At 46.2% G+C, this 17,502-nt stretch overlaps 1 protein-coding gene across 2 annotated transcripts in view; it reads right to left on the reverse strand.

Annotated features, from left to right (window-relative positions):
• The window catches only part of KIAA0513 (KIAA0513 ortholog), a 57,769-nt gene that overhangs the window by 21,314 nt on the left and 18,953 nt on the right, over positions 1-17,502 (reverse strand). For both annotated transcript variants that reach the window (XM_061594135.1, XM_061594134.1), the window contains exon 2: positions 265-778. In XM_061594135.1, coding sequence (XP_061450119.1) covers positions 265-617 — 353 coding nt within the window. In that variant the 5' untranslated portion in view covers positions 618-778. The remainder of the gene's footprint in view (positions 1-264; positions 779-17,502) is intronic.

Genomic DNA, 17,502 nt, shown 5'->3' on the forward strand with positions numbered 1-17,502 from the left:
CACAAGAATGCCTCACACTGAGTCATATTGTTGTTGGTCTACCTAGCTCAGTCTTGTCTATGCTGTCAGGGTGTCTCCCAGGTTTTAGACAGCTTTTCCCAGCCCTACCTGGAGACACCAGAGATTGGACCTGAGACCTTCTGAATGCACGGCTGACGCTCTGCGGCTGAGCTATGGTCTTTTCCCGCAGGGACCTTCTGCAAGACTCTGCTTCCACAATCCTAGCACACTGCATGCACAGCAGCCTGAGCCTCAAACACTTACCCTCCAGTGAAGATCTTCTCCACATATTGCCGAATGAACTCCCGGTGTTCTGCCGTCTCTTCATCCTTGGCAGACTCAGTGCTCTGGTTGGACGAGTAGGACTCCGATGAAGAGCGGCGGTGGTTGTTCCAGCTGTGACGGCTGGGCGAGTCCGTCGTGTCGTTCTCACTGTCGGCGGACTCCGTTGCGTCGCTCTCTTCCACCACTGCGGCAGTGTCATCCACCAGGTGACCCAGCAGCCCGTTGCCATTGGTGGTGGAAGGAGCAGTAGGGACAGATTCGGAGGTGTCGGTGGTGGAAGGTTCAGAGTCAAAGTCAATGAGGTTCCCCACTGGGACATCGACGGCTTCCATGGCTCAAGCAACTGAATACCATGGATCAGGATTCACAGGGTGTGGCTCAATTTCCCTACCACGGGAACCTGAAGGCCCTTAAGAGATGAGCAGCAAAAAGGAGCCTGTGATTGGTCCACCTGTAACCAATGCAGCCTCCTTTCCCGTCTCTTTCAAGGCATCTGAAAAAAGCAAACACAAACCGATTGTTAATAGGCATTTATTAATTGCTTGTTATTAATAAACGTTTCAGGAGCAAGAACTACTTGTCCTCTCTAACTGCAATTTGGCACCGGGCACAGGACTGAGAATGGTGAGAGAAATTACAAGCATTTGTTCATTTTAAAAAGCTAGGTTGCTAGTTCTTATGATTGTAAAGTCTGAAAGTTTGTGAGCAACACCTGGGGAAATCCAAACAGGACTTCCAGTGGCCAGGACTTGACAGACTACCATAGCATTTTCTCTCTACCTAGCCTGGCCTATAGACATGCAGCAGAATGAGGTGGCAGAATCCTGAAATGGTAGAATAGACAGTATCATTTCAGACTGTGAGTGGGATGTGCATTACATTTTTAAATTCACCATTACTTTAAAAAAACCCTATAATCAGAAAACTGGCTAGGAGATAATGGATTGGGATACAACCCTCTCTCAGATGTGCTAGGTTTTATTTCTGTGTGGATTTAAAAATAAAAATAAATATGGAGGAACATTCCAAAATGGCATCACATCCCCCCCCCAAATAGCAGACGAGAAGAAACAAAGGACATGCACATTTGTGTCATTTGTGCAATGTGAATCATTTGATTTTCTTGATGCAGAATTCAATACTGAACTTAGCACAGAAAACTCTTGGGTTATGAGTGTGCTTTTTAGTGTCATTTATCACGCAGTACATAAAGGAAACCTTCACCTGCAGGCAAGCATTTTGAGAGAGAGGCAGGTGGATTTTGCCAGTGCTGGCACTGAGGAGGAAATGGAGATTCTGACCCCCTGCCACGTATTTACACTTATTGTTCTGGGCAAGGACTTCCAAGAAGAGCATTTGGCCACTTGGCGAACACTTAAGTTATGAGTTAAATTTAATGCAGATAGAAACCTCCCTTCAGGGGCTGGCAAATGTCATTCGTTTAATGCAATCAAGTATAAAGACAGAATGAACTTTTATGGAGCACTTAGAAGTGGCCTCTTTCAAAATGGTCTCTCTCTTTCTCTCTTGATTAGGATCCACTGAGCTACTTATACGCTTCTGTTGCTGTTCAAGGAGATGACCACAATTATATATTTAGACTATTTTTTGTAAAGGCATGCATCCAAGACTCTGTTGCACTTACTAAAACAGCATTTCCCCACATAAGCTGCTGGCTAGGCTTGCAAAAGCTTTCCCATCTCTCCAGACCTAACAGTCTTGATCAATAGGCTCCTGAGTGGAGACATTTCCCAGCCCAAACCCAAACCTGCAGGCTTGAAAGCCCTGCATGCACTTTCCATTGTCAAATATTCTGAAGACTGAGCTATGGAGTGGTTTGAGGGGGAAATCATTTCTGTATGGAGGTCTGCATAATACAAAACAAAAACAAAACCACGAGCAGAGAAATGCCATCCACACAGCGTGGCCCAGCAGGCGCTGAGTCGGATTCAAAACCTGAGGTACCCAGCTTCAAATGCTCCTGGCACATGGAAGCTGTCTTATTTTTTAGTGTTTAAAGACCTAAACAACTTTGGCCCCAAATATCTGAGAGACTGCTTACTTCACAGATCCTGTTTCAAGGTGTCCCTCCCCATTCCTCCACCCCCCCGCCCTGCAGACTGCATTCAGTTGATTAAGGTGAATATGGATGCAACTGTATAAATTCAGCATATCAAAATAATGAACCCACAATTCCAGAGCAGAAACGCATCTGGAGAAGAGAAGTGCAAAGTTTAGCTCTAGGTCCTATGAAAGACAAAATTCTACTCTGGATGCACGCAAATAGCAGAAAGGGGGCCTTCTGTCTTTTGACACCCAGTTCGGATAGCAGAGAGGTGTTCTTCATGGCTGCTCCAGAAACTTGCCAGATGTTCAGGCTTCAGCATCTTTTAGAAGCTCTGTAAGGCCAGCCGGGCTTTCGGCAACCAGCTAAGCAAAGGGCTGACAAGCTAGACTGTTGGACCTGACTTTCTCCTATCCTAAGGGATTATATATCTTTATCTTTTACTCGTTACAGTCCAAAAGGCTTTCTTATGCTTGGAACAAACACTGCAAAATATACTACAGGAGCTGTCCAGAGTGCTGTTGTCTCTATCATTTAAAAGTAGCTTGGTTTTGCATAAAGCTCTTCTGCCATGGATCTTCCAGCAATGCATGTGCAGCTAATCCACAAAATCCTGTGAAGGAGGCTAGGATGAAAGCCAGGGACTTGGCCCTGGGATGAGACCAAAGGTCCATCTCATTCAACATCCCACAGTGCCCAGACAAATGCTTCCGGTAAACCCACAAGCAGAGAATGAGGGCAACAGCTTGCCCTTGCCATTTGTCACAGAAACGGATATTCAGGGGTATACTGCTTCTGAGCATGGAGGCTTCCCTATGCCCATCATGATCAATAGCCATTGATATACCTCTAACTCTTCCACGTATTTCAGTAGTCATCATCACACCTTGTGGCAAGGAGTTCCATAAGTAATCACTGAGTAAAGAAGTAGTCCCTCTTGCTTGCTCTAAATCTAATGCCCATCCATTTCAATGCACGGCCTCTGCATTTTGGTACTGAGAGAAAGAGTGTGTAAAAACACCTCCCTATCCACTTTCTCCACACCAAGATTACATTTTACAAATCATGAGCTTCATGGCCGAGAGAGTATTTGAACTCCACTCTCCCTGTCCAAGTCCAGCATAGCACACATTTTGAAGCACCAGCTCTTCTCACAACAACCAATCAAGTTATTTTCCCCTCTCTTTTTCTACACCAGGGGAGAGATTAGCGTGTGTGGAGGTGGTCCCAAATTCTCTGGCTTTTCTACAGCTAGAAAGTAGCCAACTGTACTAAAGTAAAATCACATCCACTGTTCTGTCTACATATACCTCTAGCCCTGCCCACTTTGGACGCTGGCCCTGTCCACAGCCCCTGGCAGGCTGCCCACAAGAGAGTGTGGCCCTCAGGGTGAAAACGTTCCCCATCCCCTTCTATTGGCTTGGCAGCGATGCAGTGCAAAACCATCCCCGTACATCTCTGCTTTGCAAAACTGTGTTGGTCCAGCCTAGAAGTTCAGGTGATGGTGGGATGCTTCCACAATCTTCTTCTGACAAACGATCTTAAAAGTGAATCTTCAATTCAAGATAGCAAATCTATTAAAACACAACACACACACAAAATTCTCCATTATGGGAACTTTTCCCCACCCTCGCCTTAACAGCAGCTTTTCAAAATGGTAACTGGAAGACAGCTTTCAGCAGCAAGGCAGCCCTGTAAACAATTAAAAAAAACCAGGCACCACTGTGCATAGGCGGGCACCACTGACCTCAGTGCTCAGCTAATTGATTGCATCTCTGGAGTCGAGGACCAGCAGAGCCCAACCAAGACTTGACACCAAATTAGCCCGAGACAGTAAAAGCTTAAATGTAAATGTACCGCCTTCAAGTCAATTCTGACTTATGGCGACCCTATGACTAGGGTTTTCATGAGGCTGAGAGGCAGTGACTGGCCCAAGGTCACCCAGGGAGCTTCATGGCTGTGTGGGGATTCGAACCCTGGTCTCCCAGGTTGTAGTCCAACAATACAGCTGATTCTTTGGAAGTTTTCAGGAAAGGGCAGTTTAGACTAGAGACACCAGCCCTCAGTAATTCACCTCATCAATGGCAGGCAGGAAGTTTGTCTTCTTTGCAGAGCAAAGACGATCTGCCACCCTTGTCAGAGTTTCTTAAAATCAAGCACAATGTGAGAAAACTACAACAGCTCTACCAGAAGTGGCTTCTGTACTAAGGATTTGCAACCTAGTGATCAGGTATGGTATTAGTCATAGCTGAATCTCTTGTGTGAACCAAGATAGCTGCGGTGAATGCAGTCAGAGCTGCAGAAAATACACATTGTTTTAGGAAAGTGATGAGTGGTGTGGTGAACACCAACCAAGAGGATGATGTCTCTCAAAACATAAAAGTAAAACATAGTTAAAGTCACCTACTGAAAGGGACAAAAACAATGGGTTTTTGAAATGGAAATGGACTGCCTTCAAGTCGATTCCGACTTATGGCAACCCTATGAAGAGGGTTTTCATGGCAAGTGGTATTCAGAGGTGGTTTACTATTGCCTTCCTCTGAGGGTGAGAGGCAGGGACTGGCCCAAGGTCACCCAGGGAGCTTCACGGCTGTGTAGGGATTTGAACCCTGGTCTCCCAGGCCACAGTCCGACACTCTAATCACTACGCCACACTTCTTAAAAGAGTAATAAAAGGAAACCTGTTGCACAGTGAATAGTCTGGACCTGTACCAGAGCCGCTCTCCCAGTCATCTGGGGTGAGTTAGAACTGGTTGTAGGTGAGGAAGTTTTATAGAAATTGGTACTGTTTTATTTAGCCCAGAAATGACTCACACATGGATGCATGGGCAGATGGATTAGTATCTTTGCTGGAGTTATTTGCAAAGCTGAGTTTAACATACAGTACCTGCCAATACATAATGACGCAGATGACCACTGGCCTTTAAAAAGGCGATTCAGCACTTTGGACAGCTCCTTGAAAATCCGGGACGGATTTCACTGCCCCACTGACATGGAGCCACCAGCCTCCACTGGTTTGGACTACAATTCTCATAATCCCTGACCATTGGGCTGTGCTAGCTGGGGATGATGGGAGTTGGACTCCAACAACATCTGGAGGGCACCAGGTCAGGGAAAACTGTCCAAGACAGTAAAAGAGTTCCCCTCCCAGGTACTGGAGTGACACACTCCGCCTGGGCTGGTCCTCTATGAAGTGCTATAAAGTGCTCCTGTCCAAGCTGGGATTTTGCCTGCACATAGGCCCATCTGCATTATACATTTATCCCACTATTATTCCACTTTCAACAGTCATGGCTTCCTCCAAACAGTCCTGGGAACTATAGTTGGTTAAGGGTGCCGAGAGTTGCTAAGAGACCCCTATTCCCCTCCCAGAACTAGAGCGGTTTAACAATCAATCCCTCTTCCCAGGAAACTCTGGGAATCATATCTCTGGAAGGGAAATAGGGGTCTCCTAGCAACTGTCAGCACCCTTAACCAACTATAGTTCCCAGGATTCTTTGGGGGAAGCCATGACTGTTTACAATGGTACAATAGTGTTTTAAACAATAATGCAGATGGGACTTCAGTCTTTACATACAGCAGCCAGTTTGCAGTGTTGGCTGGGGCTGATGGGAGCTGTAGTCCAAAACTTAGAAAGCCCCAGGTTGGGGAAGGCTGCTTTACAGGCCCCCACCTTGGTCTCTGGCTTGGGCTGCGACTCCTCCCTTAATCCTCCTGGTTGCATGTTTTTTCTTGTGTGGCGTAGTGGTTAAGGTGTTGGACTAGGACCTGGGAGACCAGGGTCCAAATCCCCACACAGCCATGAAGCTCACTGGGTGACCTTGGGCCAGTCACTGCCTCTCAGCCTCAGAGGGAGGCAATGGTAAACCCCCTCTGAACATCAGTTACCATGAAAACCTTGTTCACAGGGTCGCCGTAAGTCGGGATTGACGTGAAGGCAGTCCATTTGCATTCTCTTCATCAGCTCAGCTTTGACACCTTGCACTGCAGAAAGCCCTGCTGCAAGCAAGGGAGGCGAAAGGGCAGAGCAGAGTGAAAGGGAATTCTCTATCATAAACACAACAGCTGCAATTCAAGCTGCCTCTCTTCCTCCACAACCTGTATTTACAAGGTCTTTGCCCCACCTCCCTTTCGTAAGACGGCAGTTCAAAAAAGGAAAAAAATAGGCACTCTAAGCAGAACAAATGGGCCTCCGTTCAGCTCAGGCTGTGGGTGCAATCTGCATAATTATGGTCTCAAAAACCTGCAAGCACATCTGTGCCCTATATGGAGACAAAGTGGGGGGGGGAGGAGCTGGTACAGCTGTTGGAATATCCAGGACAGACATAAGAAAGTCCTTCTTCACACAGTGTATAGTTAAACTGTGAAATTTGCTCCCACAAGAAGCAGTGGTGGCTACCAACTTTAAAAAAGGGTTAGCTGTATCCCCCATGAGTTTGTCTATCAATGGATATTAGCCTCAGTGGCTATGTTTTCCCTCCACCGTTGGAGGCAGTATGCCTTTCAGTACCAGTTGTTGGGATTCACAGGTGGAGACAGCACTGTTGCACTCAGGCCTTGCTTGCAGGCTTCCTCTTGCAGCATCCGGTTGGCCACTGTGCCTTTGCCCTCACCCAGCAGGGCTTTTCTTACACTCCTAACGTTCCCCACACCCACCAGGCTGACTGGCCAATGTACGACAGGTGGACCTCAGCAAGAGAAGGTGTCTTGCAACTTTATCTACCCAGTTACAACTTGCCGTTAGTTGGGGGAACTTTGGCTTGGAAGGCGCCTAACTTTAAAGTTTGCAGGTTCACAGTTTTATCATCATCAGATGCTCAGAATAGATGGGTGCCAAACAAATTTTAGAACACTGCAGAATGAGAAGCAGCATTAAGGATGATCTAATCCAAAAGGGGAGTCAATGTGGGAAAGAGTGTCAGGCCTGCTGAGAGGCCTGGATAGGAAGCTCACCTCCCCAGCAGGACAACTTATGCACTATGACTCAGGGATGGGGAACCTGTAGCCCTGCAGATGTTATTGAACTACAACTCCCAACAGCCAAGCTGGCTGGGGCAGATGGAAGTTGGAGCCCAACAACATCCAGGGCGGCCACACATCATCACAACATCAGGGGAAGGACCATAGCTCAGTGGTGGACCATCTGGCTTTGCATGCAGAAAGTCTTGTGTTCAGTCTGCAGTAGCATCTCCAGGTAGGGGTTGGAAGAGAACCCTGGCTGAAATCTTGGAGAGCTACTGCCAGTCAGTGTAGACAACACTGAGCTAGATGGACTGGTGGTCTGACTCAGTACAAGGCAGCTGCCTATGTTCCTTGACTGCCCAAATATGCCAACCTTTGTTACCAGCCCTGGCCGTGGAAGAGGGTAGGGTAGATGGAAATATAAATCCAGGAGTGGAAAATGGAAGATTTCCGATTTCCACAAGGCCTAACAAGCGTGCTCTTGCATACAGAAATGACTCCTTCCCTAATGTCCACCCTCTGACCTTCCTTTTTTCTACTGCACCCTTAAATTTTTGCAGGTCACCGGCAGCTTTTACTGCTGATGCTCTCCCACCCTTGGCATTTGCAGCTGCCCACTTAGCTTGCTGTAAAAAGAGCAAGCCTGTTTTGCGAACCAAAAGCGATTCCCCTCCCAAGTCAGCTGCAATATATTATTTTCCCAGCTGGGCTCTGGTCTCTCACCTCCCTCTGCTTGCCAGCTCCCATATTACCACCCCCTTTCTCTGCAATGTGTCCTCATTAAATATAATTGCACCCCTTCCTGTGGAATGACATGAGCAGCAGCTCTGGAAAGAGTCACGCAGCAGCTGCTAGTGTCAGGGACCCTGTTATTTGCTCCTGACAAGACGCAAGCCCTCCTTCAACTTGCAAAGCTGTGAAGACGAATATAGTGGTTTTAGCAGCTGATGAACCAAGCGTTTTAAAACTGCACATTTTCTCCCATCACCTCGAGAAGCGGTCTGTAAATTCCCTAAACTCCATTCTCTTTTACAGTCCAGCATGCTTGACTCAGTGGGTTCGGAATTAAAAAGGGAACGATGAGCAATTAAGACACAACAGCAGTCAAGGAACTTGAGTTCCTAAAGCCCCCAAAGAGAGAATCCCACCCGCCACCCCACAATACAATTCCCAAAACACAGGCCATTTCAAAGAACCTAGAAAGTGAACGAGTCAGTGGAAACCAGCCTTGCACCAAGAATTGCAGCTCAAGTACAAAATGCAAAAAAGTATTTGCAAAGAAGGTAAAGCAGGATATATAGTGGAGAGAAACTGGCGAAGGAAGGAAGGAAGGAAGGAAGGAAGGAAGGAAGGAAGGAAGGAAGGAAGGAAGGAAGGAAGGAAGGAAGGAAGGAAGGAAGGAAGGAAGGAAGGAAATATAAAACCCAAATATGATTTGGGAGAAAAGTTCACATAAATTCTTACATCATTACTGGAATACTTAAGTTTGCATAAAATGAAGAGGTTTGTTTGGGGTGGGGAGGATAGGAATAGAGACTGTCTCCTTCATTTGCCCTATAATCGCAGAGCTTTAGATACCACGTTTCTGATAAGGAAGATGAGTACCAAGGTATAATTTCTTCAGCTAGCAAAAACAGGGTGAAGCCTGTGAAGACCTCTGCGTTTGAAGCACTGCAAGGATTACGGAAAGCTCGCCGTCTTTCATGTAATCAGCTTTCCGTAATGACTACAGACAGCCACAGCCACTCTGTGTATCTCTTAAGTTTCTGACACCCACAAAAGGCAGCTGGGATGAAATGCACAAAATGCCCGAAGCCCAAGAATTAAGTGCCCTTTGCAGCTTCACAAGAACTTAAAAGCAAAACACAGACCTCCCATTATCCGGCACAAAAAGCCCTACACAGTTAAGAGGGACAAGATTACCTGCTCATCCACTCGCTGCAGAAGGTATGTACGCACACAGACAAAAACTCCAGCTGGGACGAGGAGGGCGGGAGAAAGGAGGAGAGTTTCAGCACAGCTCGCTGACAAATTCAATGATAATCACCCATTCATCGCTGAAGCGTGGCGCACATCGCAATCCTCGTGCACCTTATTCCAAGGGAGCCACATGCACACCCACACATGCCCTCTCCAGACCTGATAGGCTAGCTACTCCTCCCCGCTTCACAATGTCCAATGAGCCAGCAGCGCATAGTCAATCTGTTAACCCTGCTCAGAGGTGGTGGGAGTTTAGTCTCTCGAGCAGCAACATCAATGCTCAGGGGGCCTTCTCCCACTTCCGCAACGTATCTAATTATTTATTAAATTTCTGGCAAAAGATGCTTTGCAAAGAGGTTGCTCCAAAAACAGTGGATTGTGTTGCCGAACACCTCTCTGCCCTCCTTTGGAGTAAGGAGTCACTTTGCAACAGTCTACAGGCAGTTTGCACCCACGCAAAGCAGTGAAGCAAAAGGTTAAGACAGACATACTGCTAACTCTAGAATATGCCATTCCATCTCCAATATTCACTTGGGTCTGTGTCCCATTTCTTCCACATAACCCTAAAACATAAAGTATTATCCTTAAGCCATGCAGCTGGCATAATCGAGAGACAACAGTTATGTTATGGTTTTTTTACCCCCCCGAAGGAAAAAGGGGAACAGTATAAACATGTATGTAAATGGGTGCTACTGTGATGCAAAGGATGAACTCAGATATGGCAGATCTTGACCCATCTTCATGGTGGCCAGAGACTCAATGTAGGGCCTTGGCCAAGTAGTCACACACTCGCAGCCTCAGTTCCCTGTCTACAAAATGGAGATATTAGGGAGGGAGAATCGGTCCATTATAGTTTCTCTCAGCTTCTCCTTTTTCAGCTACCCACATCTCCACATCAATTTGCAATTTTTTAAAAGGGCGCATTTTAATGCATTTTTCTTTTAAAATACACATTTTTGCATGCAATTACGCCTAATATACTCATTTTTGCAAGCAATTTCCCTTAATAATTTTTTCTGGGTTATTTTCACTAATGTACGAGTTTTGCATGCATTCTCTCCCCAGTATACACATTTTTATACATGTTGTTTGGTTGGAGAACCGCACTGCAAAATTCAGAGAAGTGCAAATTTTGAAGGATGGTGGCATTTTGGTTCCCTTATTATTTTAGGAGACAGCCAGTGTGGCTTACTGGTTAGAGTGTTGGACTACGACCTGGGAGACCAGGGTTCGAATCCCCACACAGCCATGAAGCTCCCTGGTTGACCATGGGCCAGTCCCTGCCTCTCAGCCTCAGAGGGAGGCAATGGTAAAACTACCTCTGAATACCACTTACCATGAAAACCCTATTCATAGGGTTGCCATAAGTCGGAATCGACTTGAAGGCAGTACATTTACATTTATTATTTTAGGAAGTGTGAATCAGGTAAGGGTTTGCAGCAAAATGCGAAGCAAACCGAATTTCTCCCCCATCCCTAGGTAATACTGGCCTACCTCACAGGAACATTGTGAGGCTGAACAGGGCCACATGATAAACATTAATGTGTATGGAGGAACATACGACATGAGAAATACTGAAAGGCCAGGCAAAATTAAGGAAGTCCCACCCTAATACGCAATCAATCACTTTAGGAACCAAGGAGATGATTGCTAGGTTCCCAGCTGTGCAAAGCTTGTATGATGTTTTTGTGAATGGATGTTTCCTTCTGGAGCTCCTTTATAGGTAAGATGCTCCAATTTCCACAATGCTGGGAAATGACCACTGGTAAAAACAGCTTACTGAACACACAGCACTAACGGGGGGGGGGGGGAGAGAGAGACTGAGCCTGGATTGTCCAAGTGCTGAATAACAGGTCTGCATACTCCTGATATAATAAGCAGGTTGGGGACAGCCCTGCAAGGCAAAGCAGGTTGCAAGGCACTGTTGATCCCTCTGCAGTCTGCTCGGAACAGCTGGCCCAAATTTTTCCCAGCTTTCAACTTATAAAGGGGAAAGACATCTCTGCGCTAAGCCCAGGATCAACAAAGCATGAGTGAACAGTTCAGAATGCAAACACAACAGCCTCCCATTTCACAGGAAGGAGACTCTGCGGAGAAATCTGGTGCAACCACGTCAGAGAAGGAACATTATACTCCCGGTGATTCATATTCAGTGACATTTAACAACGAAAAAGGGGGGGGGAGAGGAAAAAATCCTATCAGTGGTATCCACTTCCTTCTTCCGGCTGAAATTCAAGAGGTGACTTGTCTTTGGTCTGCCTCACCTGAAGCCTTGCTCCTGGCTGCCAGGGAGACCCAGTTTGGACTTAAACGCTCCACTGCAACAAAGAAGAACCCAGGGCAATATTCCAGAGGCCAGGAGGTAGAAAGTGACCAGGAAAATAGAAGCTTTTAAAAAAAAATAATGCTGAAGGAAAATTGTACACATTAATTTTTAAAAGGTCTCTAGATCTGGGGTGTGTGTGGAGGGATGGCAAACCTTTTTTGGCCCAAAGGTGGGCATAGCCACCTCACACTCCCATATGCACACACACCACATACGCACAGGACACGCACAGATACAAGTAGTGCAACCCTCCTCAAATCAATGAACTGATGACTAGGAGGGAGGGTGATTTGTGTTTTCTTTCAGGCTTTTCAGCTGGGAGGAAGAAGGGTTTAAACTCCTCTTCTCCCCTGCCCCCCCCCGTCCTGTCTATTTCGTTCTTCTGTTTTTGTTGCTAAGACCACCAGAATTTGTAGGATCTTGGGGAGTCAGAAAAATTTTTTTGGGTGCCTGGACAAGGCTCCTATGCCAGGGGTTGGCTATTCCTGTTTTAGATTAAATTTAAGACGGGCCCAAATGGTTGCGATTATTAGTAGAGGAACAGAACATAATTGGGCACAAGAGAATAAGCAATGGAGGTTTTAAAGTGCTCTATGAAAATGAAAACAAAAGCACAGTGCTAGCAGCAAGCAGCGAGTTCGAGGAGCCTGTCTGCAACTAGAAAATCACAAGAGTCATTTCTGAGGCTTCTACTCTGAGAAGACACCACAGAAGGCAGCCCATGTGAATTGTTTGTATACCACATTCCCCAACTCATTCTGCTGCTTTTGCAGCAGGGCAGGTGGACTTGTGTTTGTATAAACATATGAATGAAAGCACATTCACCCAGGCATCGCATGGCTTCCGTCTACCTCTGGGCAAAATTTGACAGCTGACTATGCATACAGTTTTTTTAAATGACAGTGTATTTGGTCCAACTTGGAAGTGTGAAAATGAGCAATGACTTAATCTGGAATAGGACCTCGTAAGTACTGCTCAAGATCTCCTCGACAGATTTAAAGTGATACTATTGTTGGGTGGGGAATAATTTTCAGTCCAAAGGCAACATTCTCTTCTGGGCAGCCTTCTGAGGGCCACATGCCAGTAATGGGCAGGGCCAGAGGTAAAAGTGGGCAGAGCAACAAATGGACATTTTTCTACTGTACAATAGGCTAGTTTCTACACACACTCAACACACCCCTCTGTGTCCTCCATCCAGGCAAGCCACAGGCATCGCCAGAGTTCAGACACGAACCCACCCGTACACTACGTGCAACATCAAAGACCCTCCTCCCGTTGCCTACTCCGAGGGAAGCTAGGACGATGGCAACAAGGGAGAGGGCCTTCTCAGTGGTGGCCCCCAAATTATGGAATGATCTTTCTGATGAGGTGCACCTTGTGCCAATACTGTTATCTTTTCGGCGCCAGGTGAAGACTTTCCTCTTCTCCCAGGCATTTTAGCATGTGTTTTTAAATTGGTTTTTTTTAAAAGTGTTTTTAAATTTGTATATTTGTTTTTAATGTTTTTAATTGTTGTAAACTGCCCAGAGAGCTTTGGCTATGGGGCGGTATACAAATGCAATAATTAAATAAATAAAGACACAATCCGGCCAGGCAAACACACTTGGGGTGCAGCCTGGGGCCACTTCCAAGGGCCAGACAGAGAAAACTGGAGGGCCACATTTGGCTCCGGGCCCGAGATCTCCCCCTCTGATATCACCCATGCATGTACATTTCAACAATGGGCACATTCGCCACTTCACATTTCCAGAGCCCCGTAACCTGAGCATATTTCAGAAACTGCTGAGGATCTTCCTGTCTGGTTATATATTCCGGTAACTACAGTTAAACAAGTGAAAGCCCCCCTCCCCGCACTACCCTTCAAGCATCATCTTTGACCTACAAGATATAAATCTCAAATATATACAAACAACTGTTGCACGGGCCCCTTAGCAGTTGTTGCGAGGGGGGGAGGAGACCCTAGATACCTCATGGTTTATTATTTATTTATTTGATTTATATCCCGCCCTTCCTCCCAACGGAGCCCAGGGCAGCAGACACATCAATGATATTAAATATATATATATCAAAGAACAATTAAACATTCTAAGAACATTCTAAAACCATTATCTGAACAAGTTACCTCAGGGTTGCCCAGAACCGTGTCCTTCAGTCATCAAATGCCTATGTAAACAGGGATGTTTGGAAATTGCTCCTGAAAGTCAGTAATGAGGGAGACAGACACACCGCACCAGAGAGGGCATTCCACAAATGGGGGACCACCACTGAAAAGGCCCTGCCACAGGTCAATGGCAACTGGGCAGCCCCCAGTGGCAGCACCACCTAGGCCTCACCTGCCAATTGTAGGGTTCAAGATGCCTCATCTTGGGGACAGCACTCTTTAGGTTTGTACAAACACCCTCATCCTCCATGGTTCCCTCAGCTCTGGCTTGTCCAATAGCAATTCCAGGGAATCAGAAGCACTTTTGAGCCCCAAACAGAACAATCCCGTCAGCACTTACTCCCAAGATCCCTCAGCATAAACAGAAGCAGAATCTGCCTTCACCATTTCTATTTGTTCTGCGATGCTCCAATGGCGGCTGCTGCTCTCTTCTGTCCTTCCGTGTATCCTGTATTACCTTCCTCTGGGAAATTAATAAAAGCCACAGAAGAAGGAAAGCAGAGGAGGCCGCCTGCTTCCCATTTCCATCAGGCCGCCAAACTTTATAGGCTAATAAAATAATTAGCTGCAATCAGGGCAGGAAACAAAGAGGCAGCCGGTCAGTCCATTTGGGCACAGTGCAATCTCACAGGGCCCCCGAACACACTAGGAAATGAAGGTTGTCATTTCTCTCCACATAGATCGAGGCTCTTGGTCGAGGGGGATGTCCTAAATCCAAGTGGCAGCTGCACTCCAGACCCACAAGTTCCAGCTGACGCACGGCTCTGTTGCACCCTCTCTGCTGCAATCCTTCTTTCCTGTAAGATTGCCCTCATTCCTCCCAAACGTTTGCTGTCTTAAGCCTAAATGTGCCCCTTCTTAACTTGGGAAACTTTTCTGCTGCGTGTTGGGCCACACATTTTAATCAATTTATTACGTTTACGTTCTGCCTTTCCTCCAGGTGGCATATGTGGGTGTGTGTGAACACTTCTATTGACTTTTGCTCGTAATATCTTCCTTTACACATTTCGGAATCTAAAGGACTACAACAGTAGCATATGAACAGACTAAACAAAGTATCTCATGAGGCACGTACTGTTGTGTAGGAGAACATTTATACCCTTTCAATACTCCCTGCCCCATTTTATCCTTTCAGTAACCCTACAAGGCACGTTAGGCTGAGAGAGATAGTGACTGACCCAGAATCACACAGTGGGGATCTGGACCTGGGTCTCTCCAACCCTAGTGGGACACTCTAACCCAACCTTCACAGACCTGGCGCCCTACAGATGTTTTGGACAACAAGAGGGCTGATGGGAGTTGTAGTCCAAAACGTGCAGGGCACCAGCTGGGAAAAGGGCTGCCTTGCATACTTTGGAATATCAAATGGGAGAGACACACCTTCGGCTTACATAGCAGGAGCTCTGCTGCTCAGGAACCTAGGATGGTGCCTTTTACCAAATCAGTCCATCTAGCTCTATATTGTCTACACTGACTGGCAGCAGCTCTCAAGGTTTTCATGCAAGGGTCTCTCTCCCAACCCCACCTGGAGATGCCAAGGGATGAATCTGGGAGTTTAGACATGTAGAGCAGATGCTCTACTACTGAGCTACACACACAGGGAACGTGCCTCATCCTTATTTACCTTAGATACAGAAGCAACTTGCCAGGTGCCATGCAGCCAAAATGCTAGCTTTTGGGTAGGTGAGTTGCTGTTGCTTCCCAGGAGGGAGAGGGTCGAGGAGGTGAGCGTGGTGGAGACACACAGCTAAGAGCTCTGTCTTAATATTATTACTATTTCCATTTATAGGCCGCTTACTCTCTGGAGATCCCAGGGTGGTTTAAAAAAGATGAACATGTATAAATTGATATCTGGATTGGGATCTTACTGGATCCAAGTGCCCTATTTTGGACTAGAGGTGCTCTTGTGATAAGAGAAAGAAAAAGTAATGTAATATCCGATTAATTTATGAGAGTCATTACAGCAGCTGTCCTGGAGTGTCTAGTTGTTGTTGCTATTTTCACTTTACTTGGTGCTGAATATGTCAAGAATAGCTAACTTTGGTCAAGCTAAAATGGTTCAGAGAGAATTCTGGGAGCCCTATTGAGGGAGATCAGTGGCTCAGTGCCAGACAAGCAATTTACAAATGTCAAAAAGATGCAACTGAACCTTAGCTGTTATCACTTATCTGCTTCCTGAGATCAAAAGTCAGGAACAGGGGGTGTTGTAGATCAGAACCCCTGGGTGGGGCTGTCTAGCCCCCTTATCTTCAAAGAACCTAATCGCAGCATGGGCGGAATATGACTAATTGCTCCCCCCCCCCCCCCCGTGGACCGGTAAACTCCATAAAAATGAAGGATATTCCTTCAGTTGTTGTTCCCTATTTCCATCTATCTCCGCTCGCCTGAAGTGTTACAGGGAAAAGCCATTGGGGGATGAGGCTATTCTACTGTGAGTATAGGATCTTAGTTTAGAAAGTTCTTTGTTATCTTCTTTGACTGTACGAACTTTCACCTTTGTTATGCCAATGTATCTCTTATAGCCCAGCTGGGGGCGATTAGATCTAAGGAAACAATTGCTGCTCTCTTTTTGTATATACCTTTCTTTTCTTTTAAACAAACTACACTTTTATAGATGGTGTGTACTGACTTGAAACTAATTATTCTAAATCTAGTCCTTGATTGCTGAATGCTGCTGATTACTGTTGATTAAAGTGGGTTAATACCCTTAGAACTCACATAGCTCTGAGATCCCATTGCTCAGAGAAGGGAGCTGGAAAGGGGGGGGTGGCAGTTCTACCTTTGATTTAATCCTGGAGGAGGGATAGTTTGCCTGGGAAGCAGAGACCCAAATGTGTTGGGTCTGTTCTCGGAAGCAAGGAACCCTCCTTGGGGTGCTGAGGGCAAGGGACCCCAGGGGGATAATTCTTTGACAGAATATATGTTGATGCACTTGTATCTTATATTATGTTTATGTATATATATAAAATCCAAATAAATATGTATGCAGAAAAAGACATATACATAAAATCCAAATAAATATGTATGCAAAAATGACATTCAACTCAAAATAAATATGTATGCAAAAATGACATATACATAAAATCAGGCTACCAGTGGCTACTAGCCAAGATGGCTATGCTCTGCCTCCATAGGCAAAGGCAGTCTGCTTCCAAACACCAGTTGCTGGAAACTGCAAAAGGAGAAACAGCTCTTTGTCCTCAGATCCTGCTTGCTGGTTTCCCATGTGCAACTGGTTGGCCACTCTGAGAACAGGATGGTGGACTAGATGGGCCACTGGCCTGATCCAGCAGGCTCTTCTTATGTTCTCATGCAAGTTTCTACAAAAGCAACAGCCTCTGGGAAGGCCTATCCCTATCATATCGTTGTCTCCTGGAGAGCTCTGCAGATCTAGAGCAACTGGGTGGAAGTAATCTTGCAGCCTCTCCAAGATCCTCCTGATAGAAAAATCTCTTGCTGCCTTCTTCTGACAACTGCCAAGAATGTGAATGCTGCTCCCTGCGGTCTTGGGTGGGTCTGCCTTGTGCGCTCTGCAGGCATTAAGTGGGAAAACACATGGAGCCTCAGACAAGGCAGGGCATAACCACTGTCGCACAAGAGGCTTTGGAGCATTAAAATGTTTTTTTTTACCCAGCACACCAGACTCTGTCGCAACCCCAGTTTGGGCACGATAGCATCAATGGCTGTGAAAGCAACCCAGGAATAGGATTTTCATCCCTTTGT

Source organism: Rhineura floridana, chromosome 13 (assembly GCF_030035675.1).
Source record: "Rhineura floridana isolate rRhiFlo1 chromosome 13, rRhiFlo1.hap2, whole genome shotgun sequence".
Taxonomy (NCBI): domain Eukaryota; kingdom Metazoa; phylum Chordata; class Lepidosauria; order Squamata; family Rhineuridae; genus Rhineura; species Rhineura floridana.